Source organism: Carassius carassius, chromosome 7 (assembly GCF_963082965.1).
Source record: "Carassius carassius chromosome 7, fCarCar2.1, whole genome shotgun sequence".
Classification (NCBI taxonomy): Eukaryota; Metazoa; Chordata; class Actinopteri; order Cypriniformes; family Cyprinidae; genus Carassius; species Carassius carassius.
In genome coordinates, this window is record NC_081761.1 from 36,562,575 (window position 1) to 36,588,885 (window position 26,311).

The 26,311-nt window shown below is 35.4% G+C and overlaps 1 protein-coding gene across 5 annotated transcripts in view; it reads left to right on the forward strand.

The window, feature by feature from the left end:
- Positions 1–21,736, forward strand: part of LOC132144101 (B-cell receptor CD22-like) — a 38,185-nt gene extending 16,449 nt beyond the window's left edge. Inside the window, exons 3-18 of one of the 5 annotated variants that reach the window (XM_059554849.1) lie at positions 766–1,158; positions 4,556–4,804; positions 4,898–5,149; positions 6,555–6,812; positions 11,296–11,553; positions 11,645–11,902; positions 11,994–12,251; positions 12,342–12,599; positions 15,232–15,489; positions 15,627–15,680; positions 19,849–19,956; positions 20,048–20,296; positions 20,372–20,474; positions 20,549–20,594; positions 20,827–20,904; positions 20,979–21,736. In XM_059554849.1, the coding sequence (XP_059410832.1) occupies positions 766–1,158; positions 4,556–4,804; positions 4,898–5,149; positions 6,555–6,812; positions 11,296–11,553; positions 11,645–11,902; positions 11,994–12,251; positions 12,342–12,599; positions 15,232–15,489; positions 15,627–15,680; positions 19,849–19,956; positions 20,048–20,296; positions 20,372–20,474; positions 20,549–20,594; positions 20,827–20,904; positions 20,979–21,026 (3,128 nt within the window). In that variant the 3' untranslated portion in view covers positions 21,027–21,736. Of the gene's footprint in view, positions 1–765; positions 1,159–4,555; positions 4,805–4,897; positions 5,150–6,554; positions 6,813–11,295; positions 11,554–11,644; positions 11,903–11,993; positions 12,252–12,341; positions 12,600–15,231; positions 15,490–15,626; positions 15,681–18,769; positions 18,824–19,848; positions 19,957–20,047; positions 20,297–20,371; positions 20,475–20,548; positions 20,595–20,826; positions 20,905–20,978 lie in introns of all 5 variants that reach the window. The other 4 variants (XM_059554844.1, XM_059554846.1, XM_059554847.1 and 1 more) reach the window with 4 other exon arrangements.
- The last annotated feature ends 4,575 nt before the right edge of the window (positions 21,737–26,311 follow it).

The window sequence follows — 26,311 nt, forward strand, 5'->3', positions numbered from 1 at the left end:
TAAGGGTGGAACAAAAATATGGCAGGACTTTTACTCTTTAGACACTGGATTTCCCACCTCTGCACAGGTGTAAGGTGCATGTGTCAAGAGTATACTTTGAAAGCTGCATGGACACAGCTGTGCATGAGATGGAGAGGAATTTGGAAAAAGAGAAGTATACCCGGGCCTTAATGACTGATTTCTTTGCTGTTTTCAGGTCTGTCTTTGTTTATTTATGCAACAATCTCCACCAACTTCATGAAGAGCTGAAATAGTTTTTCACACTCATTAGGGTTTGAGAAGATTCCTGTCATTTCTTGTTATGAGGCATCATTTTTATGTAATAAACATATTTTCATGAGTTTCCATAGCTTGGTCCCACTTTATATTAAATGGTCTTAACTACTATGTACTTACAAAAAAAAATACAATGTACTTATTGTGTTCATATTGTATTGCAACTTTTTTTTTGCTGCTATTGAGGTGGGAAACAGGTAAGGTTAGGGACAGATTTGGTGGTATGGGTAAGTTTAAGGGTGTGCAAAGGTGTAAGGGATGGGTCAACGTGTAGTTATACATGTAATTACAGAAATTAATTACAGATGTAATTATGTGCAGATATTTTTCAAATATAAGTACAATGTAAAAAAATGTATGTACACAATAAGTGCATTGTACCAAATTAATAATTAAAATTTAACTACATAGTAGTTAAGGCCACTTAATATAAAGTGGGTCCCATAGCTTAATGTAACTTATAAAACAACATACTATTATTTGTTTCAGAGGTTTCTAGTGCTGATTGGAGTGTGAGTTATAGACATTCACACATCTGTGCAATAAAGGACTCATCAGTGATAATGAGCTGCACTTATACATACCCTACTGGATACAAGATCAAGAAAGTGTTCTGGACCAAAAACCCTGTAAAAGTTGGTGAAGAGTATCCAGATCTGTCTGAGGACCCTGAATACAGTCAGAGGCTTCAGTATCTGGGAGATAAACAGAAGAACTGCACCATCAGACTGAGTCATGTGATACAGAAGGATTCACACATGTACTATTTCAGTCTCATCGCTGATAAACCTGGTTTATCCAACTGGATTAAGCAGTGGATCACAACTGTTAAAGATAATGTGAAATGGATTGGTGCTCCAGGAGCATCTCTTACTGTCACAGGTGAGTTTGAGGTTTCACGCTTCTTCTGTGCATTATGAAAAAAAAGTGACGTGACATACAGCCAAGTGATAAAAATGATTTTGTGGTGCAGTAAATACTACATAAAAACAAATTTAATTTCTACATGAAAAAATTAAGGCAAGAATTAAAAAAAATAAAGTAAATTCTAATACTCAATTTAAGCTTGTAGAAATTACAGTTGTAACTCATAAGCATATTTTACTTGGGAACGTTTGTTATGTTTACAAGGATTCTTTAAGTAAATATCAAAGTTATGATCCAATATTTCCCATCACGCAACGGGCATGAATAATTAAAAATGTAACTTTTTCACTCTTTTTGAGTTGTATTTACACTGTTTTTTGTTAGTTGTTTAGTTTAGTTGTTAGTTGTTGTTTGTTTTAGTAACATTCTGTTTTGTGACACCTGGAGCTATTTTTCTACTCAAAATGACCCATTCATAGTCAAAACGCTATTAACTTATTGTTACCGTCATTGTGTATTGTGTACCATGTACATATTGAGGTCTCTGTGTTCATTTGGCTATCTTTATTGAGTAGGCATATTATTTTAAAGGATAACAGCTTGTCTACATGCTTACCTGCAAATTTGCTAGTGAACCACATGCTTTAATAGTGTGATAGTTTTCCAGCATTACTTTGTTAAAATAGATTTTATAAACATACAGATTTTATTTAATTCAATGCTTAAGATTTACTTAATGTCAGAGGTGGGAAGTCCAGGGGCCAAAGAGTAAAAGTAAAAGTCCTGCCATATTTTTGCTCTACTCATGGACTCAGCAGCTGATATCATCAGAGGAGGAACCAAGTCACAAATCCCAAGTCCCCAAATAGTTAAAGTCAATGAGGTAATTAAGAGACTAATTAAATGATGATTGTGCATTAATGATTAACACCTGCTGTTATTGAGAACTACAGTGGATCAGATGTTAGTTTTATTGGTTAAAATGATGTTAAATCTGTGTAACACCTATGAAAATTTGACCTTCAGAGCTTTTTAGACCCAGCATATGAATCACTACAATGTGACAATCAACAAAATGCTTCATATTGCAATACATGAAAAACTCCCATAATGCACTGCAGTATGAATAATTATTTCACCACTGTTGAGGATCATATGATAAATGTTCATTACTAAATGCCTAATCCTAAACTAAGTTTATATATTGAAATGCATTATGTTTGCATTTTTATAATGAGATTTCTCTTTTTTTAATCAAGAAACTTAATTCAAGATCATACAGTCGTCATAAGCTATCTGCTAGTTCAAGAATTGACTGAGCCTAGCACAAAAGTTTGTTGTGAAACAGTAATGCAATTGCTTAGAAGCAAATTTATTTAAACTACTAAAAAAAAAAGACTCAAGAGCCCAAACGGAAGCAAATACTGACCGCAATTATGGTGACGAAGTTTTTTTTTTTTCTTCAAATTGATTTCTTTCAAGTCTGTGCTTAAAGTCAGTTGTAGTTCTTGTGTTTCTCTGCTCTTGAGTGATGTTGATTGTTAACAGCAGGTATTAATCACTAATGCAAAAGCATCATTTAATTAGTCATTTAATGATCACATTAAACTTTAACTCTTTGAGGACTTGGGATTTAACTTGAGAGTTGTTTGTGACTTGGAAGGAATAACTTGGTTCCTCCTTTGGTGAAATCAGCTGCTGAGTTCATGGGTGGAGCAAAAATATGGCAGGACTTTTACTCTTTGGCCCCTGGACTTCCCACCTCTGCTTAATATATATTTGTGCAAAATTTGCAAAAGAAAGATTAATTAAGTAAATCTTATGTATTGTTTTTTTTTTCACTGCAGAAAATTATTGATATTTAACAGCACACTTTTTTTCAGTGATAACCATTAAAAAATGTACAATTTTCTAACTAAAAGTAAAACAAAATTAAGTGGGAATTCCCAAGTAAACTTAACTTTAAAATGTCTAATTAAACATACTAATAATTATGTTTAAGTTTTTACTTGGCAAATGTTAGTAAATTTACTAGCCTTTTCATAGTGAAAAAACTGTACAAGCTTTTTTCAAGTAAATCCTGCTTCAAATTTTTTTCAGTGTATGGTGAACCATACTCAGATTTCATGCTCTGCATTTAACCCATCCAAAGTGTATGCCCAGAGCAGTGAGCAGCCATCTATGCTGTGGCACCCAGGAAGCAGTTAGGGGTTCAGTGCCTTGCTCAACACTGTAAAACCCGACAAGTAACTTAACTCAAACCGTTTGAGTAAACAGATATCCTTAAAAACCTGACAAATTAGGTTTACTCAAACCGTTTAAGGAAACCGATTGCCTTAAACCATTTAAGTACTCTGAACTTAATTCAGCTGAGTTCACTGAAAGGAGATTACATTGCAATTAAATAATGAAGTGATTAACTGAGTGATAATTGAGCCTTAGTGATGAACACCTGCTGTTAACAAACAGAATTACTGAAGAAAAGAGAGAAAGGAACTACAACTGACTTCAGACACAGCCTCACTAAAACCTGACAAGTTATGTTAACTCAAACCATTTGAGGAAACCGATTGCCTTAAACCATTTAAGTTTTAAAACTAACAGTTATAAGTACTGTGAACTGAAAAAGAAGCTAAACATTGCCATTAAGTAATTAAGTGATTAATTGAGTGATAATGGTGAATTAGTGATGAACACCTGCTGTTAACAAACAGAATCACAAAAGAAAAGAGAAACACAAGAACTACTACAACTGACTTCAGACACAGCCTTAGATGAAAAGAAAAAACACAAAGACTGAAGTAAAGGGTCAAGAGACCAGCAAACACTGATCTCTAACATGGTTACTTCAAATGAAAGAAATCAACATCTAAACTTATAAGTTCATTCTCAATAAGATCTTCTGTAGACGTCTGACAGAAATAAAGTCAGTCTGGTTATTAATAAGTGGAGCTGGTGATGCTGTTTGTGGGGTTGTTTAATCAGATCTTGAGATATTTAACCTATTGTATATCAGTTGATTTCATCTAAGGCTGTATCTGAAGTCATTTGTAGTAGTTTTTTTGTTTCTCTTTTCTTCAGTGATTCTGTTTGTTAACAGCAGCTATTCATCACTAATGCTCAATCAGCACTTAGTTAATCACTTAATTACTTAATTGCAAAGTTTTAAAACTTATATGGTTTAAATCAAGGCAATCTGTTTACTCAAATGGTTTGAGTTAAGTTTACTTGTTGGGTTTTACAGTGAAGGGCATATCAGTCGTGGTATTGCCAGCCCAAGACTCAAACCCACAGTTTTAGGATTAGGAATCAAACTCTCTAACCATTAGGAAACAAACTTCCCCGTAACTGATATGGAATATTAATCAGTGTTTGACAGTAGCACTAGATATAATGTGTGTGTTGTGTTCAGATCTTCAGGTGGAGTCTCCTGAGAATGTCACTGAGGGTCAGAATGTCAGTCTGACATGTAAAAGCAGCTGCGCTCTGACTGACAGAGCAACATTCATCTGGTATGGAAACTCAAAGCCATTAACTGAAAAAAGAAACAGAAACAATCAACTCTTGCTGCAGTCAGTCAGAAGAGAGGATGCAGGCAGATACAGCTGTGGTGTAAAGGGACACACTTACATCTCTCCTGCTGTTCAGCTCAATGTCACATGTGAGTACAGATTCAGTCACTTTGTCTTTCTTTCTTTATTTTTAATTTGTAGAGTTTGTGTGTGTAACTAAACTTCATTTTTTTCTGTTTAAGATCCTCCAAACAGTGTCTCAGTGTCCATCAGTCCATCTGGTGTAATAGTGGAGGGAGATTCAGTGAATCTGATCTGCAGCAGTGATTCAAACCCACCTGCAGAAATCAACTGGTTTAAAGAAGGAAGGTTTTTAGGATCTGGAAGAATCTACAGCATCTCAAAAATCAGCTCTAATCACAGTGGAGAATACAAGTGCAAGTCCAGCAACAAAAATGGATGGAAATACACTGCTGTGACTTTAAACGTCATGTGTGAGTTAATAAAGCTAATAAGATTTTCTGCATCCAAAAACCACTGGAACAAAGTTATATATTTTGTTGACTTCCAACATAGCAACATTGTGTCGGCCCAGATGCGGTTCACATCTGGCACCCGTGGAAAGATGATCTGGCCCACATGCAACATAGAATGATGGCCCTTGGGTGGACCAATCCTGTTTGACAGATTTAGTCAGCCAAGAGCAGGCCATAGCAATGCCACATGTCAGCCAAGAGAAAAGAAATTAACCAGAACTGGACCTTATCTGAGCCACAAAATCTGTGTATATTAAATATGAAGTCATTTCAGCCTTAATAAGCCTGTTAACAAGCAGAATCACTGAAGGAAAGAAGAGAACAGAAAAAGAGATGAGCAGAAAAACAAGAACTACAACTGACTTCAGCCACAACCTTAGATGAAATCAACTGAAGATAAAAGAAGACATTAAATCTCTCAAGATCTCAGCAGAGGAGGATTAAGCAACCCCACAAACAGCTTTTCCAGATTCACTTATTACTAACCAGACTGACTTTATTACTGTTAGACATCTACAAAAGATTTTATAGAGAATTAACAGAGGAAAATAAACATCAAAAATATTTAGATAAACTGATCAATTCAAAACTTCACTGAAAAGCTACTAAGTCACAACAAAAACAACAGCAAAAAATATAAGCAATAACAATAGAATTAAACAAAATAATAGGACAATTCAGCTGCATAATTTATTCATGTTGCAATGCATGCTGGGAGTTGGGTACTATGCTAGTACCTCTGTTAATTCTCAATAAAAACTTTTGTGGATGTCTAACAGAAATAAAGTCAGTCTGGTTAGTAATAAGTGAAGCTGGTAATGCAGTTTGTGGAGTTGTTTAATCCTCCTCTGCTGAGATCTCCAGAGATTTAATGTCTTCTTTTATCTTCAATTGATTTCATCTAAGGTTGTGGCTGAAGTCAGTTGTAGTTCTTGTGGTTCTGCTCATCTCTTTTTCTGTTCTCTTCTTTCCTTCGGTGATTCTGCTTGTTAACAGGCTTATTAAGGCTGAAATGACTTCATATTTAATATACACAGATTTTGTGGCTCAGATAAGGTCCAGTTCTGGTTAATTTCTTTTCTCTTGGCTGACATGTGGCATTGCTATGGCCTGCTTGTGGTTTAAATCTGGCAAAAAGGAGCGGTCCGCCCAAGGACCATCATTCCACGCTGCATGTGGGCCAGATCACCTTTCCACGGGTGCCAGATGTGGACCGCATCTGGGCCGACACAATGTTGCTATGTGGGATTGAGTAAATGATCTGTAACAGCAAAACATATATTTTTGGCCCTTTAGATCTTCTAAACATAGCATGTGATTTTAACTTTATTGCGATATTTAATGAAAACTGTTTCTCTTTAAGATCCACCAAAGGACGTTGCAGTGTCCAACTTCAGTCTATCTGGTGTAACAGTGGAGGGAGATTCAGTGACTCTTAGCTGCAGCAGTGATTCAAACCCTCCTGCAGACATCAACTGGTTTAAAGGAAGAACGTTTGTAGGATCTGGAAGAAACTACAGCATCTCAAAGAGCAGATCTAATCACAGTGGAGAATACAAGTGCAAGTCCATCAATGAACATGGAGTGAAATACTCTGATGCTGTGATTTTAAATGTCATGTGTGAGTTCATGATTGTTCAATAACTTTGACACTGAAAACACAATATATAAAATTTTGCACTGAAATATCCAAAAACTACTAGAATGGAGTTATATGTTTTGTTGACTTGAGCACTTACATTGTCCCAAAAGTTTCCAAAAATGTTCAAATCCAGGTAAATTCACAGTTTTAACCAGTTAAATGGTCCGTATCTATGTATCGCCGGTCAATGGTGTCATTTCCCTTCTATCTTTGGTTCTTAGTAGACAATGGGGCTCAACAATAATAAGATAGCAATAATTTTCACAATATGTTTTTCTCTCGATAGAACAATAACACGTTCACTATAATGTTTATGCACCAAAGTGGAATGAAACAGGGTTAGTGACCCACATGGAAAGACAAGATCAACCTACTCTAGAATTTATAGAAAAAGGACAGCCCTGATTGTACTTCCAATTTGTAGCCTTTATTTTAATTGGTGATGCACTGATAATTTTTCAAGCTGATTCAGATTATTTTTTACAAGTCTACTGGCTATTTTTAAGCAATACATAAATAAATATCTTAACATTAAATAAGTCAATAAATAAATAAATAAATGAATAATATTATAAAAATAAATATAAAATCTGTAGCTATTTGAAAACAGAGGCAACCACTGAATTTTAATCACAAATCAAACAAATATAATACACCAAAGACTATAGATATGCAAAGACGTTTTACTTCTATTACTTAAAGGGTTAGTTCACCCAATAATCAAAATTATGTAATCTATAACTCGTTCCAAACCAGTGAGACCTCCGTTTATCTTCGGAACACAGTTTAAGATATTTTAGATTTAGTCTGAGAGCTCTCAGTCCCTCCATTGAAACTGTGTGTACAGTATACTGTCCATGTCCAGAAAGGTAAAAAAACATCATCAAAGTAATACATATGACATCAGAGGGTCAGTTAGAATTTTAGTTAGAGTCCAAAATAGCAAAAACTACGACTTTATTCAGCATTGTCTTCTCTTCCATGTCTGTTGTGAGAGAGTTCAAAACAAAGCAGTTTGTGATATCTGGTTCGAGAACGAATCATTCGATGTAGCCGGATCTTTTTGAACCAGTTCACCAAATCCAACTGAATCGTTTTAAATGGTTCGCGTCTCCAATACGCATTAATCCGCAAATGACTTAAACTGTTAACTTTTTTAATGTGGCTGACACTCCCTCTGAGTTAAAACAAACCAATATCCCGGAGTAATTCATTTACTCAAACATTACACTGACTGAACTGCTGTGAAGAGAGAACTGAAGATGAACACAGAGCCGAGCCAGATAATGACCGAAACATTGACTCGTTCACGAGTCAAGAATATTGGTTTGTTTTAACTCAGAGGGAGTTTCAGCCACATTAAAAAAGCTAACCGCTTAAGTAATGTGTGGATTAATGCGTATTGGAGACGCGAACCATTTAAAAAGATTCAGTTCGATTTGTTGAACTGGTTCAAAAAGATCCAGTTACATCGAATGATTCATTCGCGAAATGGATATCACAAACTGCTTTGTTTTGAACTCTCTCACAACAAACACGGAAGAGAAGACAATGCTGAATAAAGTCGTAGTTTTTGCTATTTTGGACCAACGTTTATTTTCAATGCTTCAAAAAATTCTGAATGACCCTCTGATATCACATGTATTACTTTTATGATGTTTTTCTTACCTTTCTGGACATGGACAGTAGACCGTACACACAGTTTCAATGGAGGGACTGAGAGCTCTTGAACTAAATCTAAAATATCTTAAACTGTTTTCCAAAGATAAACGGAGGTCTCACTGGTTTGCAAAGACATGAAGGTGAGTTATTAATTACATAAATTTGATTATTGGGTGAACTAATCCATTAAGAATGGGAGAAACTGCAACACACAATGTGGTGGAATAGTCCTGCCTTCCAAATAAAATAGCCAATCACTGATTTGTAAAGTTATTTCCACAGCAGCGATACAGATTTTCTTTGATGACCACTGTAGCAAAGCATTGCTACATTTATAAATATATCTTTATACACAGTAACAGGAAAAGAAAATGCCATTACCATCAAACATTTCTGAAGATAGCAAGTTCTCCTCAGTGATTCATTCATGGACCCAGCAGGCACAGGATGTAGACTCCAACGTCGGCTAGACGTTGGATTTTGGTTGAAAATGAAAATCGGGTTGACGTCTAAATCCAACGACTGTTTGTCAAGCTCCAACATTGGGCAGATGCTGAATGTCGGCTGGAATAAACACCCCCCCAAAAAAACATAAAAAAACGTTTAAATGCATGGCACTACACGTATTACCAAATTCACTCATTACTAACCAGTTTGACTTTGTTTCTGTCAGACGTCTACAGAAGTTCTTTTTGAAAAATAACAGAGGTTTATATGTTGATGTTTTATTTGAAAATGTTTGATCACCATTATTATGATCAGTGTTTGCTTTAGTTGGGTAGTTTGACTCTTGGCTTAGTAAGTTTTTGGTTCCTGTAATAGTGTTTGACAAAACACATAATTTATTATAAAAGGGGCCATAAAAAAAAAAAAATTATTGAGGTAAACTATTTTTCTCATCATTGATCTAAAGTGGTTATTTATTATTAACGAACAATATTCAAGAAACAATACTTTCTTCCATCAGATCAGACATTCGGAATTTTCATTTTTAAATACTTTTGGAAGTAAAATCTTTCGATACACATAGACATCAATAATCAGTATATTAAACTCAACAATGGTGACATGCTTCATGCACCAATGCATGCTGGGAGCCACCATAGTATAAAACACATGGTTCCCAGCATGCATTGCTGCATGAAGTATGTCACCATTGTTGAGATTCATATGCTGATTGTTGATGTCTATGTGTGTCAGCGTAGGTTAAGTCTTTTGAGCTCATGTTTGTTAAAAGATTTTTACTGATTGTTGTAATACTGCTGGATCTCATGTGGCAGAAACACAGGGTTTGTAATATGAATGTACTAAAGAACGAAGATAACTGTTAGATTAAAAAAACATCAGTGAATCAGGTTATTTCATGATGATTATAAAACCATTTATAGATAATCACCTGATCTCATGTCACTTTAGCTGTCTTTGATGCTGCAAATGTCCTCGACAAACAAACTGTCACAGCAGCCAGAAAAGACATAATAATTGTTAAGAGCCCAACTAATGGACACACTAATCACTGTTATGGTGTTTAACTGTAACGCTGTTATGGAAATGAAACACATTAGATTTAAACCACTGTTAATTTTAAGAGCTTTTGTAGATGTTTGACAGAAATAAAGTCAGTCTGGCTAGTAATAAGTGAAGTTGGTAATGCTGTTTGTGTAGTTTGTTTAATCCTTTGGTAATGCTGTTTGTGTAGTTTGTTTAATCCTCCTCTGCTGAGATCTTGAGATATTGAATGTGCTGCCATGCATTTCACCCTTTGTTGCAGTGTGGTGCTTATTCCAACCAAAATTCAACGTCTGTCTGATGTCAGAGTTTACGTCAAACAAAGTTGGGTTTTGACGTCAACCCAACTTTCATTTTCAACCAAAATATGACGTCTGACTGACGTTGGATTAGTTGGAGTCCAACGTCTTCCTGACGTCAAAATTGATGCCTGCTGGAGAGAAATGTATTTTTTGTACTATTGTTGTGTTATTTTCTGGATCTACTGGGACAGTGATAAAGATCTAACAGTTGATCGCGATCTGACAACCACTGCTTTAAAACATGCAGGAAATAAGAAATTAATTTCCCTATTAAGATATTTTTAAAAGACAATTAAATTAGATTTTATTTAAATGAATTAAGTGCATCTAATTAAGTTTACTCATTTGGTGTAGCTTTTTATTATTATTATTATTATTATTATTATTATTAATATAAATGTTTTGAATGCTGTACCTCAGAATTGCGAAATGACCAAGACTTGCCAGACAGGTGAACAAGTTCTGACCGAAGGAGAGATGTCTGCCTTTAAACTTGTTTGAAATAATGATCTGACATTTATCACAATACTTATCGATATCAATACTTATCGATAACTCATATGAAAATCTTTATTGTGATCATTATTTTGCCCATATAACCCAGCTCTAGTAAACACCATGAAAACACAGTGTGCTTCCTGTAAAAATTTAGAAGTAGTAGATAAAGAATTAAAGCCAACAATCTAGCTTCAAGAAAGCCACAGTTCTTTGTTTTACACATTAATGATGGACAACAATTATTCTTTTTTCATTTGCTGTGGATTCTGTCTCCAAAAATAAACTTATAAAGCGAAAATAACTGTGGAGTGGAACAAGAAAACTCCCATAATTTCACACTCTGTCACTGTGTCATCAAGCAATGTCTTTGTTATTTATTGACAAAGTGATCCGTAGCTGCAAAACTTACATTTTGGACCTTTAGATCCTCTAAACATAGCATGTGATGTTAACTTTATTGTGATATTTAATGAAGAGTGTTTCTCTTTAAGATCCACCAAAGAATGTCTCAGTGTCCAACTTCAGTCCATCTGGTGTAACAGTGGAGGGAGATTCAGTGACTCTGATCTGCAGCAGTGATTCAAACCCACCTGCAGAAATCAACTGGTTTAAAGGAGGAACGTTTGTAGGATCTGGAAGAATCTACAGCATCTCAAACATCAGCTCTAATCACAGCGGAGAATACAAGTGCAAGTCCAAAAATAAACACGGAGAGAAAGACTCTGATACAGTGAGGCTGAATGTGACGTGTAAGTGAACACTGGTGCAAGATCTAAGAACAGATCCTCTAGTTCCAGTGCTTTCTCACTGTCGATAAAACTATTTTTTTTTCTATTTTAGATGCTCCAAGAAATGCAGTGGTGTCCATCATCAGTCCATCTGGTGTAACAGTGGAGGGAGATTCAGTGACTCTGATCTGCAGCAGTGATTCAAACCCACCTGCAGAAATCAACTGGTTTAAAGGAGGAACGTTTGTAGGATCTGGAAGAATCTACAGCATCTCAAACATCAGCTCTAATCACAGCGGAGAATACAAGTGCAAGTCCAAAAATAAACACGGAGAGAAAGACTCTGATACAGTGAGGCTGAATGTGACGTGTAAGTGAACACTGGTGCAAGATCTAAGAACAGATCCTCTAGTTCCAGTGCTTTCTCACTGTCGATAAAACTATTTTTTTTTCTATTTTAGATGCTCCAAGAAATGCAGTGGTGTCCATCATCAGTCCATCTGGTGTAATAGTGGAGGGAGATTCAGTGACTCTGATCTGCAGCAGTGATTCAAACCCACCTGCAGAAATCAACTGGTTTAAAGGAGGAACGTTTGTAGGATCTGGAAGAATCTACAGCATCTCAAACATCAGCTCTAATCACAGCGGAGAATACAAGTGCAAGTCCAAAAATAAACACGGAGAGAAAGACTCTGATACAGTGATGCTGAATGTGATGTGTAAGTGAACACTGGTGCAATATCTAAGATCAGATCCTCTAGTTCCAGTGTTTTCTCACTGTCGATAAAACATTTTTTTTTCTATTTTAGATGCTCCAAGAAATGCAGTGGTGTCCATCATCAGTCCATCTGGTGTAATAGTGGAGGGAGATTCAGTGACTCTGATCTGCAGCAGTGACTCAAACCCACCTGCAGAAATCAGCTGGTTTAAAGGAAGAATGATTGTAGCATCTGGAAGAATCTACAGCATCTCAAATATTAGCTCTAATCAAAGTAGAGAATACTCATGCAAGTCCAGAAATAAACATGGAGAGAAAGACTCTGATACACTGATGCTGAATGTGACATGTAAGTGGACACTGGTGCAAGATCTGAGAATAGATCCTCTAATTCCAGTTAGTGATGTGCAACAGCGATATATCAGATTTTTTCTGATTGGTTATGGCAGCACTTTACTTTAAGTACAATGTGCTACCATCTAACATACATACATAAAATGACTGGCGATAACAGAGCAACAACTCAAACTGTTTGAGTAAGCAGCTTGCCTCAATTTAAACCATGTAAGTTTTAAAACTTTGCAGTTAAGTATTTAAATGATTAACTAAGTGCTGATTGAGCATTAGTGATGAACAGCTACTGTTAACAAACAGAATCACTGAAGAAAAGAGAAACACAAGAACTACTACAACTGACTTTAAAGTTATTCTTCACCTCAGGCAGCTATTTCTTTCTAGATGCTTCTTTATTAAGAACGTTGCTTCTTCGTAATCATAATCTAACATGTCCTAATCACGTGTTCATAGTTTCATAGACAGGTTTTCATGTCAGATTTTTAGTTTTAACATTCATTTTCATAAAAATCTTCAGATTTTTTGAGTAGTATGAAGCTGCAGACTCGGAGCCTGCTGCATCTACAGTCCCCGCACCCAGAGTCCCGCGTACTCAGACCCCTTGCAACCCGATCTCATGGAAATTCATACGACCACACTCGTAGAAATTCATATGATTTTTGCCAAATTGTATCTATTTTAAGAGTTGAACAATTCGTATTAATTTGTACGAATGACCTACACCTGACACAGTGGTTTAGACAAATCATATAAAATTGTACGAGTGAGAGTGAGGTTGTACAAATCAATCTCGAAAAATGAGGGGACTGAGGATGCGGGACTCTGGGTGCTGGACTGTAGATGCAGCAGGCTCAGGTTCCAAGTCTGCAACTTCAGAATATTGGATTTTTTCATTATATCCATTATATCCATGTCCATGCCCCGCAACCACCCGCCCCCCCATACAGTGATGCTGAATGTGACATGTAAGTGAACACTGGTGCAAGATCTGAGAATAGATCATCTAATTCCAGTTAGTGATGTGCAACAGCGATATAGTACTTTTTTCTGATTGGTTATGGCAGCACTTTGGGCAGCACCCTGAGCTCTGATTGGTTAGCTTCCCACTTGATGCCTCAAACGACTTGAGAAGAGAGAGAATCATTGCCTCGAAGTCACATAGTGATAGCTGGCTTCCCTTTGAGAAGAATGATGAAAATACAGTTTAGTGCAAGCTGTGCAGCGCCAAGCTGTCACACAAATCTATAAGTACAATGTGCTACCATCTAACATTCGTACATAAAATGTCTGGCGATAACAGAGCAGCAACTCAGATCAGCATTGAATTATTTGAACTATTCAGAACTGAGAAGATGACACAGCTATTGGCTGAAATGGTGGTAAAAGAGTTGCTGCCAATTAGTTTTGTCGACAGAGAACGATTTAAAGTTTTCCTTTACTGTGGTGGAAGGTAAATGAGAATCAGTTTACAAAGCTACACTGTAAAACCCGACAAGAAACTTAACTCAAAACAATTTGAGTAAACAGATTAGCTCAATTTAAGCCATGTAAGTTTTAAAACTTTGCAATTAAGTAATTAAGTGATTAACTAAGTGCTGATTGAGCATTAGTTATGAACAGCTGCTGTTAACAAACAGAATCACTGAAGAAAAGAGAAACACAAGAACTACTACAACTGACTTTAAAGTTACCCCACTGGGCAAAGTTACGTCCAGTGGACGTCTTTTTTATGTCTTTGCTGACGTTGAAAAGACGTTCACTGAGGAGCCAGAATGAAAGTTTTTATGACGTCTTTTTTTTGACGTCTTCTGTACGTCTGATTTAGATGTTCACAGAACCTCCTTACTAGGTTAAAAACTATTTCAAAAGTGGTCAGTGGACATATTTTCAACATCATTTAAGGTTAATTTAGGCATAATTTATAGTTACGTCCAGTGGACGTCTTTTTTATGTCTTTGCTGAAGTTAAAAAGACGTCCACTGGACGTAAGTTTGCCCAGTGGGACTCATTTCTTTCTAGATGCTTCTTTATTAAGAAAGTTGCTTCTTCATAATCATAATCTAACATGTCCTAATCATGTGTTCATGTTTTCATAGACAGGTTTTCATGTCAGATTTTTATTTTTAACATTAATTTTCATAAAAATCTTCAGATTTTTTGAGTAGTGTGAAGCTGCAGACTCGGAGCCTGCTGCATCTACAGTCCCGTACCCAGAGTCCCGTGTACTCAGACCCCTTGCAACCCGATCTCATGGAAATTCTTTACATATTTTAGGAGGTGGCTAATTCGTACGACCATACTCGTACAAATTCACATGATTTTTGCCAAATTGTATGTATTTTACGAGTTGAACAATTCATATTAATTTGTACAAATGACCTACACCTGACACAGTGGTTTAGACAAATCGTTTAAAATTGTACGAGTGAGAGTGAGGTTGTATAAATTATCAATCTCGAAAAATGAGGCGACTGAGAATGCGGGACTCTGGGTGCTGGACTGTAGATGCAGCAGGCTCAGGTTCCAAGTCTGCAACTTCAGAATATTGGATTTTTTCATTATATCCATTATGTCCATGCCTCACTATATCACTATTGATAAAACATTTTTTATTTTTTTTAATTTAGATTCTCCAACAAATGTAATGGTGTCCATCAGTCCATCTGCTGAAATAGTGGAGGGAGATTCAGTGACTATGATCTGCAGCAGTGATTCAAAGCCACCTGCTGTGAACTTCAGCTGGTTTAAAGGAGGAACGTTTGTAGGATCTGGAAGAATCTACAACATCTCAAACATCAGCTCTGATCACAGTGGAGAATACAAGTGCAAGTCCATCAATGAACATGGAGGGAAATACTCTGATAATGTGACTTTAAATGTCATGTGTGAGTACATTTTAGTTCAGTAACTTTAATTTAAATTACTCTAAACATAGTATGTAATGTCAAAATTATTGTTATTATTATTGTTATTATATATATAATTGTTGTTGATATTTAAATAAATGTATGTTCTCTTTTAGATGCAACAAAGGCCACACCATTGTCCATCAGTTCACCTGCAGAGATACAAACAGGTAGGGGGAGGGGGTGATAACTAGGACTGCACGATTATTCAAAATTAAATTGCAAACACAATTAGGCAAAAGCTGTGTTTGTCATGCACATTTTGTCACAGTTCTGTGATCAGTAGGAAATCTCCATCCAGAGGAGATTTTTGCCTAATCATAAGTGCGATTTCATTTTGATTAAGCCAAAGATAAGGGTGTAACATAGCAATTGTGCTGGTATAATTATGTGGTTTAGTTCAGTAACTTTAATTTAAAGTCCTCTTAACATAGTATGTAATGTCAAAATGATTATTATTATTATTGCTATTATGTATATAATTGTTGTTGATATTTAAATAAATGTTCTCTTTTAGATGCAACAAAGGCCACATCATTGTCCATCAGTTCATCTGCAGAGATACAAACAGGTAGGGGGGGTGATAACTAGAACTGCACGATTATTCAAAATTAAATTGCAAAAGCTGTGCTGTGTTTGCTGTGTTTGTCATGCACATTTTGTCACAGTTCTGTGATCAGTAGGAAATCTCCATCCAGAGGAGATTTTTGCCTAATCATAAGTGCGATTTCATTTTGATTAATTCAATTCAATTCAATTCAAGTTTATTTGTATAGCGCTTTTTACAATACAAATCGTTACAAAGCAACTTTACAGAAAATTATGTTTATACAATATTTAGTAGTAGCTAGTAGTTTGTGCACGTTTGACAGGATTTTAGAAAAATAAAAATAATAATAATAATACAAGACGTAGTCAGCTAGATGATGAACTATCAATATTATTAATTAATAGTAATTATAGGATGCAGTCACACATGTAGCAAAATTGTTAGTTCTGTTTGTTGATTCAAGGTTAGCATCATCTGAGGTCCTCTGAGGGTCAGCATCATCTCTTCTCAGGTGTTCTGGATCCAGACTGGAGCTTGTGTAAATCCTAGTTACCATAGAAACATAGAAACAAAATAGAGACATCATTAGCATAGCTGCTGATCCAACAAAGTAAAATTAGTTTAACCCAAGCTAAAGAATAAAAATGCAGATGCAACTACACTCACAATTTAAGAGATACATTATTCGAATGCTTGGCGAAAGAGATGCGTTTTTAATCTAGATTTAAACAGAGAGAGTGTGTCTGAACCCCGAACATTATCAGGAAGGCTATTCCAGAGTTTGGGAGCCAAATGTGAAAAAGCTCTACCTCCTTTAGTGGACTTTGCTATCCTAGGAACTACCAAAAGTCCAGCGTTTTGTGACCTTAGGGTGCGTGATGGGTTGTAGCGTGGTAGAAGGCTAGTTAGGTACGCAGGAGCTAAACCATTTAGGGCCTTATAGGTAAGTAATGATAATTTGTAACTGATACGGAACTTAATAGGTAGCCAGTGCAGAGACTGTAAAATTGGGGTAATATGATCATATTTTCTTGACCTGGTAAGGACTCTAGCTGCTGCATTTTGGACTACCTGTAGCTTGTTTATTGACGAAGCAGGACAACCACCTAGAAGTCCATTACAATAGTCCAGTCTAGAGGTCATGAAAGCATGAACTAGCTTTTCTGCATCAGAAACAGATAACATGTTTCGTAGCTTGGCAATGTTTCTAAGATGGAAGAATGCGGTTTTTGTAACATTGGAAATATGATTTTCAAAAGACAAATTGCTGTCCAATATAACACCCAGATTTCTGACTGTAGAGGAAGTAACAGTACATCCGTCTAGTTGCAGATTGTAATCTACAAGATTCTGTGTGGTGTTTTTTGGTCCAATAATTAATATCTCTGTCTTATCCGAATTTAATTGGAGAAAATTATTTGTCATCCAATCTTTTACATTTTTAACACACTCTGTTAGCTTAGATAATTGGGAAGTTTCATCTGGTCTCGTTGAGATATATAGCTGAGTATCATCAGCATAACAGTGGAAGCTAATTCCGTATTTTCTAATAATATTACCAAGGGGCAACATGTATATTGAAAATAGAAGGGGACCTAGGACAGATCCTTGTGGCACTCCATATTTTACTGATGATAAATGAGATGACACCCCATTTAAGTAAACAAAATGGTAGCGATCGGACAGGTAGGATCTAAACCATCTTAGAGCCTGCCCTTGAATACCTGTATAGTTTTGTAATCGATCTATGAGTATGTCATGATCTATGGTGTCGAACGCAGCACTAAGATCAAGTAAGACTAGAAATGAGATGCAGCCTTGATCTGACGCAAGAAGCAGGTCATTTGTAATTTTAACAAGTGCAGTTTCTGTGCTATGGTGGGGCCTAAAACCTGACTGAAATTCTTCATACAGATCATTTTTATGCAGGAAGGAGCTCAATTGAGCAGACACAACTTTTTCTAAAATTTTAGACATAAATGGAAGATTTGAAATAGGCCTATAATTTGCCAGTACACTAGGATCTAGTTTTGGTTTCTTAATAAGAGGCTTGATAACCGCCAGCTTGAATGGTTTTGGGACGTGACCTAAAGATAACGACGAGTTAATGATATTGAGAAGCGGTTCTTCGGCTACAGGTAACAGCTCTTTTAGTAATTTAGTGGGTACAGGGTCTAATAAACATGTTGTTGGTTTAGATACAGTGATAAGTTTATTTAGCTCTTCCTGTCCTATATTTGTAAAGCACTGCAGTTTATCTTTGGGTGCGATGGATGAAACTGAAGTGTTAGACGCTGTAGAATCTACATTCGCTATTGTATTTCTAATGTTATCTATTTTATCAGTGAAGAAATTCATAAAGTCATTACTATTTAACGTTGGTGGAATATTTGAATCAGGTGGCGTCTGGTAATTTGTTAATTTAGCCACTGTGCTAAATAAAAACCTTGGATTGTTTTGGTTATTTTCAATGAGTTTGTGGATATGCTCTGCCCTAGCAGTTTTTAGAGCCTGTCTATACCTGGACATATGATTAAGCCAAAGATAAGGGTGTAACATAGCAATTGTGCTGGTATAATTATGTGGTTTAGTTCAGTAACTTTAATTTAAAGTCCTCTTAACATAGTATGTAATGTCAAAATTATTATTATTATTATTGCTATTATGTATATAATTGTTGTTGATATTTAAATAAATGTTCTCTTTTAGATGCAACAAAGGCCACATCATTGTCCATCAGTTCATCTGCAGAGATACAAACAGGTAGGGGGGGGTGATAACTAGAACTGCACGATTAATCAAAATTAAATTGCAATCGCAATTAGGCAAAAGCTGTGATTGTCATGCACATTTTGTAAGGGAAGCACAGTTCTGTGATCAGTAGGAAATCTCCATCTGAAGGAGATTTTTGCCTAATCATGAGTGCGATTTCATTTTGATTAAGCCAAAGATAAAGGTGTAACATGGGAAGTGTGCTGGTATAATTATGTAGTTTTCCTTTAACAAAGTGCAGTGCTCTAACAACAGCAATCACTGTTACACATCACCATTTTCGCACATATTATCAGAGCATTACTGCACAAATTATATGTTCTTCCCCTCACTGACATCTTAATGCAGGGTCTCAAAAACTCAGTCCTGGAGGACCAGTTTCCTGAGGATTTTAGCTCCAACTTGCTTCAACAAGCCTGACTGGAAGTTCCTAGTATGCCTAGAAAGACCTTGATTACCTGGTTCAGGTGTGTTTATTTTTGGTTGGAGCTAAACTGTGGAGGATACCGGACCTCCAGGACCAACTTTCGAGACCCCTATATTAATGTATATGAACACAAAATAACATACACATTTACCGGCATTAGATTGCTCACATGACACACATTACCATCAAAAATCAGCATATACATGAATAAAGCTAGCACGGATGAATTAGCATATTCAAATAATGTTACAAAACAGATATTTCGATAATAAGGAGAATAATGGACATCAGAACTCAGTACTCAATTATCAGTACTCACTCTTATAAGATGCGCAGAAGCACAATTTATTTCCAATCTGAGGATGGTAACAGCAATAATACTCCAGCGGCGGTGCTTATGACAAACTGTTATCTGCAGCAACTGATGCAATATGCGGCTCTTTCCCTGCTAAACTGCTTTTCTTCCAAACACAGGCGATCTACACTATTTCATAATAAAAGTCCCTGAATACGGGTTAACCCTTACTATATTCTCAATCGTTTTTTGCACCATCACTGTTGATGAGACATTTCATTCTTTCTGTTTTAGATGCTCCAAAAAATATAGTGGTGTCCACCAGTCCAATAGTGGAGGGAGAATCAATGACTCATAAACATGTAGAGAAATACTCTGATGCAGTGCCTTTAAATGTCATGTGTGAGTTTATTATAAAACATAGTATTCTGATTCTTGTTTTTTATTACCAATTTTAACAGGACATGTCAATAAATAATTTGATTATTTTTAGACCCTCCAAAAAATGTCTCAGTGTACATAAATGGATCTGCTGAAATAGTGGAAGGAGGTTCAGTGACTCTGATCTGCAGCAGTGACTCAAACCCTCCTGCTCTGAACTTCATCTGGTTTAAGGAGAATCAAAGCTCAGCTGTTGGATCTGGACAGAGTTTCAGTGCACTACAGAGTGGAAGCTTCTACTGTGAAGCTCACAATCAACATGGATCTCAGAGATCAGATGCTGTTACTGTCACTGTTAAAGGTTTGGGAGAGCAAACCTGTATAACTCTCTGCAGTTTGGACAGTTAGTCTTAGCTGATACATTTCTCTCTTTCAGAGCATCACGGATCCCGTTGGCATGAAGTTTTTGGGATCACAGTGGAATGTGGAGTATCATTCATCATTGTTACCATCACTATCATTATCATCATGTTCATAATGTGAGAACCACAAATGCCTCTGATATTTGCAAATACATTTGTCTACATACTGATAATCTCTGTCATTATTACAGAAAGAAACTAAGGAGTTTTAAATATGAATACATCACAATGACACAGGTAAATCATCCAGACAACTTTAATGAAGCAGAAAAACAGTCATTCATCTGTTATGTGTTTCAAGCTGATGGGAAACTAGTCAAAGTCTTTATCAACACAAGCCAATAAAAACATTCATGAACTGATATTACTGTCTCTTTAAACAAAGGATGACTTAAGAAATATATATAGTGGCGAAGATTTTGCTTATTTTAACAGTTTACTGGTGTAAGTCCTCTTTCTCTCACTCTAGATCTCTGAATCCAGTGAAGACACATACAGACTTCTTGAGCTCCAGTCCACGACCTCTGATCTGTATGGCACACTCACAGTAAGTGAAGTGGCAAAGTCAGACAATCATGATCACATGATCACATGACTGATCTCTTACTCTCTTTCCCACAGACCCTTCATCCCAGACCTCTTGAACACTCATGTACAACAGTTTTATAATGAAACTGATTAACTTAATTTAGTCTGTCTTCATGTTATTGACTGTTCAGATCAACAGGAAGATGCTGCTGTAAGAGGTGGAGCACAAAGTGTTAATACTGAGCTCTGTGGGCGGAGCCACTTATGACTCAGGGGGATCACTGGGTTGCTTCAGTTTTTTATTTCTTTATGGTTTCAGGAGCATTATTCAGAGGTGGGTAATCCAGGCGCCAAAGAGTAAAAGTCCTGCCATATTTTTGCTCCACCCATGAACTCAGCAGCTGATTTCACCAGAGGAGGAACCAAGTCATTCCTTCCAAGTCACAAACTAGTCTTGAGTCAAATCCCAAGTCCTCAAAGAGTTAAAGTTAATTAGATAATTAAGTGACTAATTAAATGAAGATTGTGCATTAGCGATGAACACCTGCTGTTTACAATCAACATCACTGAAGAAAAGAAAAACAGAAGAACTACAACTGACTTTAAGCACAGCCTTGGATGAAATCAACTGGAAGAAAAAAAAAAACAGTGTCAACATAATTGTGGTGAGTATTTGCTTCAGTGGAGCCCTTGAGCCTTTAAGCAGTTTCCATAAATTTGCTTCTAAGCAATTGCATTAATGTTTTACAGTAAACATTTGTGCAATGCTGATACAAATCTTGATTTAGCAGATAACATATGCTTTTGATGCCTGAGTGATCTTGATTTCAATTTCTTGATTATACTTTTAACCCTTTTGCGTTGTTGGGGACGTTTTCGTCCACTAGGGGGTAAAGTTGAGTCTTATTTTGGCCACAACTTTCCCTGTGTTTGAGCTAATGGAATGATTTTTGGTGACAAATCTTATTTTGACCCATATTTTGGGAAAATGCTTTGAAATTTTTCAAAAACTCAACGGTACACTGTGGGCAAATTCACTACCCTTTCGGGATGTTTGTGGATGAAAACATCCACTAAATTAAACTGCTGTAAAAATGTATCAGATAAATATTATTTTCATTTTTTTTTTATAAATCTATTAATCAACCTCAGTCCTGATCAAAACAACCAATTTTTTAAAAAAAATTCCAAGATTTTAACTTTTTAATTACCAAGTTCATAAATGATGTCACTGATTTGGGAAAAAAAACACACAAAATTACATATTTTCAATATAAAAAGTGATTGTGGACTGGATGTTTTTTTTACCTTTTATCACAGTCTTGGGCATGTAAAAGATTAGCAACAAGATTGGCTTTGATGCATTGTTAGTTTTTGTGCAGCATTATATTTAATTTTTTGCTCCCTAATTTGTTGTTGGTGGCTGTTTGTGCCCCATTGACTTCCATTATAACAACATTTTTGGATTACAAAGCCATGACACCATATAATCATTTACAGTTGATTACTAGGTGGGACCATTAACCCTTTAGATATGCCTGTGCAAAAAAAAGGCTTAGTTTCTGGCTTGTATGGAGTTATATGGAGTATAATAGCAAATTATAGTGTGTGTGTGATAGAGAGAGAGAAAGAGAGGGTGTGAAAGAGACCTTTGTGCACTTACCTTGATGTACAGTATCTGAAAAAATCAAAATAAGCACCTCATGCTCTTAGAACTACATGGAGTAAACAATAAAAATGAAGTGGGTTTATGCACCTGCTGCCTTTTGATGGTGAAAAGTACAGCTGGCCTATATGTGAAATGCTCCTCTTTTTTGATGGTAAAGCCAGTTTAAAACCTTAAAATCCTGGAAAAAAATCTACTTAACATCAAATTTATGAACATAATGTATTATGAACCAAAATGCAATTTACCTCTTCCCAAAAGGGAAAACCACAAACAGTCAATAATGCAGGATTACATGGTGTCATGGCTTTGCAATCAAAAAATGTTGTTATAATGGAAGTCAATGGGGCAAAAACAGCCACCAACAACAAATTAGGGAGAAAAAAATTAAATCTAATGCTGCACAAAAACTAAAAATGCATCAAAGCCAATGTTGCTACTAATCTTTGATATGCCCAAGACTGTTATAAAAAGTAAAAAAATCCAGCCACAATTACTTTTATATTGTAAATAAGTCATTTTGTGTGTTTTTTTCCACCAAATCAGTGACATCATTTATGATCTTAGCAATTAAAGAGTTAAAATCTTGGAATTTTTAAAAACATTTGGTAGTTCTGATCAGGACTGAGGTTGATTAACAGATTTATGCAAAAAGAATTGAAAAATAATATGAATCTGATACATTTTTACAGCAGTTTAATTGAGTGGATGTTTTCATCCCGAACAACTCGAAAGGGTAGTGAATTTGAACAATCCACAAGGGTTAAATAAAAGATTTCATGGCTTACACTGTAAAAAGTGATTCTCTACACTGTAAAAAGTGATTCTCTATATTTATTCAATAAAATTGTGTCAAAAATGTACAAGCAATATTATTATTATCTATATTATCACTATATATATGATATATATTATCACATTTTAATTAAGTAGAAATAACCATTAAAAATGAGTAGAATTACATGAAAAAATTAAGTAAAATTTACACAAAAATATTGATTTCATTGGACAAAAAAAAAACCCTATGCTAAAGAATACTATGTTACGCATGCCAGGCCAGTAGTTGGTGATCATGAAACACCCTTCAAACACATTATATGCATGCACATGACATCAGCCTTTTTACAAATTCACATTTTTGTTGCTTACATAAATATGATACAGGCATCATGTTCAAAAGACTGTGTCTTAAGGCCCCCAAAACAGAGTTATTGAAGACACCTAAAGTTCACAAACAGAATCAAAGGGTAAATTATTGGTTACCATTATAGTGGTCAGTGTTTGCTTTAGTTGTGCTCTTGACCCTTGATTTTTTAACATTACTTTTTGCATTGCTGTTGTAACTCAGTTATAACAGCTAGCCAAGCTAAGAAAAAAGATGATCAGGGAGTGTTGGTTATGCTTTTACATAATCTTTGTTTTACCTGAATATCTGAACTCATTCAGAGCCTGATCTCTGAGTTACAATAACATTCATTATAGCAGCTCTGTGATTCAACAATAAAAGACCTTGATTTTTCAGTGTAATCTAGAGTTTAAGAATTCTGATTGAGAGGGGTACTTTCTTTTGGCACACAGTGACATCAAGGACAGGCCTATGAATCTCAAGAATGGTGACAAACAGCATATTCAGATGAACTGTAAGAATCACAAAACAAGCTACTATAGAATTGTTGCTCATAATTTATTCATGCCGCAAAGCATGATGGGAGCCATAAATGAGTTTTGATTGGTGGCACCCAGAATGCCGTGTAACATGCTTTTTGATTGTCACCATTGTTGAGGTTCTCAGGCTGATTCTTGATGTCTGTGTGCCTAAAGGAAAAAAAAAATTTTTTAACAAGGTTTTGATCAGAGGTGCTTCTAAGAATTTCTCAGATAATGCTGAAAACACCTAAACTTATATTGTACAACCACTGAGCACATGTCATTGATAAGATACACCCAACTCACAAACCCAGATCAAATGATGATGCAAAAACAAATAACACCATCTGATCTTATTTCCTTCTTGGCTTGGTAGCTGCTGTATCCCAACTAGCAACCAAAAAAAATCAGTTTAAAAGTTTAAGGGTGAAGAGTCCAACTAAAGCAAACACTGGCCACTACAATGGTAAGCAAATTAATTATTTTTTTTTTCTTCAGTGATTCTGTTCGTGAACTATAGGTGTCTTCAATAATTCTGTTTTGGGGGCCTTACAACCTTTTGAACATGCTGCCTTTATCATATTTATGTAAGCAACAAAAATGTGAATTTGTAAAAAGGTTGATGTCATGTGATATATATAATGTTTTCGAAGGGTGTTTCATGATCGCCAACTACTGGCCTGGCATGCATAACATAGTATTCTTTAGAATAGTGTTTTTTTGTTTGTTTGTATTTTATCCAATGAAATCAATATTTTTGTGTAAATGTTACTTAATTTTTTCATGTTATTCTACTCATTGCGAATGGTTAATTCTACTTAATTAAAATGTGTTAAATTTAATTAATAATATTGCTTGTACATTTTTGACAATTTTATTGAATAAATATAGAGAATCACTTTTTACAGTGTATATTTATTATCACTGAATTATCTCATTAACTTTTACTCTTTGAGGACTTGGGATTTGACTCAAGACTAGTTTGTGACTTGGAAGGAATGACTTGGTTCCTCCTCTGGTGAAATAAGTTACTGACTTTATCGGTGGAACAAAAATATGGCAGGACTTTTACTCTTTGGCCCCTGGATTACCCACCTCTGACATTATTTAACAATGAAATTAAAACTGTAAAAAGCAGGTGGATCATTATTTTGTATGAATATTAATGTTGTGGGATACAAGCTCTTCACTTTCTCATTATACAGCATTATACTTTTAAGTCATATTTGATAATTTTATCCTGAAATAAAATTTATATAAAAAAAAACAGTCTTGCGGTAAGGTTTTTTGTTTTGTTTCATTTTGTTTTGTGTTTTTTTTTATTCCGAGAATGGTGTGTTATATGGCTAAAACAACTGGTGGGATGTTTTATTCTAATTTAAGATTTGTGTTATGCAAATGACACTTGTGTGTGCATGTATATTGGTTAGGCTTCATGATGTGAATTATACAAAGAGATAAATGGGTGTTATTCTAGATGTCAACCATAAAGCTAACTTACACTCTCAAAACCTGCTTCTACAGCAAACACACAAACACGGGCAGACAACAATACACATCAATATATATATATATATATATATATATATATATATATATATATATATATATATATATATATATATATATATATATATATTAATAATAATAATAGATATCTAATAGATTTTAGAACTTTGGAGTTGTGGGAAGTATCTGAGTGTTGAACACTTTGAAAAAGTAAAACATATTGCAAAGCAATTTGTTCCAGTTGATTAGATAAAGCTTAATTTTTTTCATAACTAATCAGATTTGTGAGGTACCTGCATGCACAAACACTGCATTAAATTACATTAAAGCAAATAACCCTACATTAAAAACACTGCCTCCAGAGTCATTTTCTAATGAGGTAATGAAGCATCAAGTCAACTAGCTAATCTTCTGAATGCAGAAAAAAAAGAAAGAAAATTCTGACAAGCAAGTTGGAGATAGTTAGAACTAAAGACTGCAAGCTGGACTGGACACCCTTGAGTTAGGCAGACAAAGACATCAACAATCAGAATATAAATCTCAACAACAGTGACAATCAATAAAAAGCTTGCTTTAACCAGCAGTGTATAAACCACATCCATGG